Source organism: Plectropomus leopardus, unplaced genomic scaffold, assembly GCF_008729295.1.
Source record: "Plectropomus leopardus isolate mb unplaced genomic scaffold, YSFRI_Pleo_2.0 unplaced_scaffold11479, whole genome shotgun sequence".
Classification (NCBI taxonomy): Eukaryota; Metazoa; Chordata; class Actinopteri; order Perciformes; family Serranidae; genus Plectropomus; species Plectropomus leopardus.
The window spans coordinates 1-1,154 of NW_024612149.1; the positions used below are offsets into that span (position 1 = coordinate 1).

The window sequence follows — 1,154 nt, forward strand, 5'->3', positions numbered from 1 at the left end:
CATCAACAGCAAAACTAACATTTTGACAGAAAAATAAGCCATGTCTGTCTGCACTCAAAGGCAGCTTTGTAAAAGTAGTGTTTTATTTTTTTTTTTACCATCCTCTTTCCGTCCTTCTGTTGTTGCAGCTTGAGATCTCCAGTCTAGAGAGGAGTCGTTCTGTGATGGCAGAAGAGCTGGTTCGACTCACCAATCAAAACGATGAGATGGAGGAGATGGTGAAGGAAATCCCCAAGTTGAAGGTTCAACTCAAAGTAAGGGCTGTATTAACAAAAAGAACACACTTTAACGCTGCATTTAAAGAGGTGTTTCTAATTAGTGTGGCTGTGCTTTGCAGGATCTGGAGCAGAGGCACAACACCATCCTGCAGATGTACGGAGAAAAGGCAGAAGAGGCAGAGGAACTTAGACTGGACCTTGAAGATGTGAAAAACATGTACAAAACCCAGATTGATGAACTTCTGAAGAACCAGAAATAAACAGTTTTTGCTGAACTGTGTTACCTCTGGGACACACAAACAAATCAGTCGACCATCTTAGCCACCACACGTACATTCACAAAAAAGATAGTGCAGAGAGTTTAAGTTTAATCATTTTGTCAAAAGAAAATGATTTTATCTTTTATTTTATATTAATTAATTATCACACTATAATTAAGAGGGTATGCTGGGATTATGCATAACATATGATGTGTTATTACATAATCAGTATGAAGGGTAGCCAGAGTTTGTGAATCAGTTTACCATTTGAAATCTTTGGGACTTAGCACAAATTTTGCTTTACACACAGTTTCTCATGATTAAAGTTTTAATATAGTATTGTATTGACAGTTTAGAACTGTAGGAGATGGTGAAGGTTTTTTGCACTATACAAATTCATCCTTCTTTATTTTTTAATGCATAATCAGAATGGTTAAAGAAATATATAAAGATATTGTACAGAGAAGTGTAAGTATTGTTATTAACTCCTTGCAAATCACAAAATGTGGTGTAGACCCGAGAGTAGTCTGTGACTGAAATCCTGAAGATTGGATTTTAAAGCTTATAAATATGTAAATGAATAAACATTTATTTGGGTGGTGAACAGTACTGTTATTCTTAATTTGAATTGTGTGGATTCCCACTTTAGAAGTCAGTATGTTCAAAATACTACATT

The 1,154-nt window shown here is 35.3% G+C and overlaps 1 protein-coding gene across 1 annotated transcript; it reads left to right on the forward strand.

Annotated features, from left to right (window-relative positions):
* The first annotated feature begins 114 nt into the window (after positions 1-114).
* On the forward strand, positions 115-1,082 carry LOC121963507 (TATA element modulatory factor-like). Its single transcript, XM_042513793.1, has 2 exons — positions 115-254; positions 338-1,082. Exons 1-2 carry the CDS (start codon positions 165-167, stop codon positions 476-478), a joined length of 231 nt encoding a protein of 76 aa, XP_042369727.1. The 5' UTR covers positions 115-164; the 3' UTR covers positions 479-1,082.
* Positions 1,083-1,154: the final 72 nt, after the last annotated feature.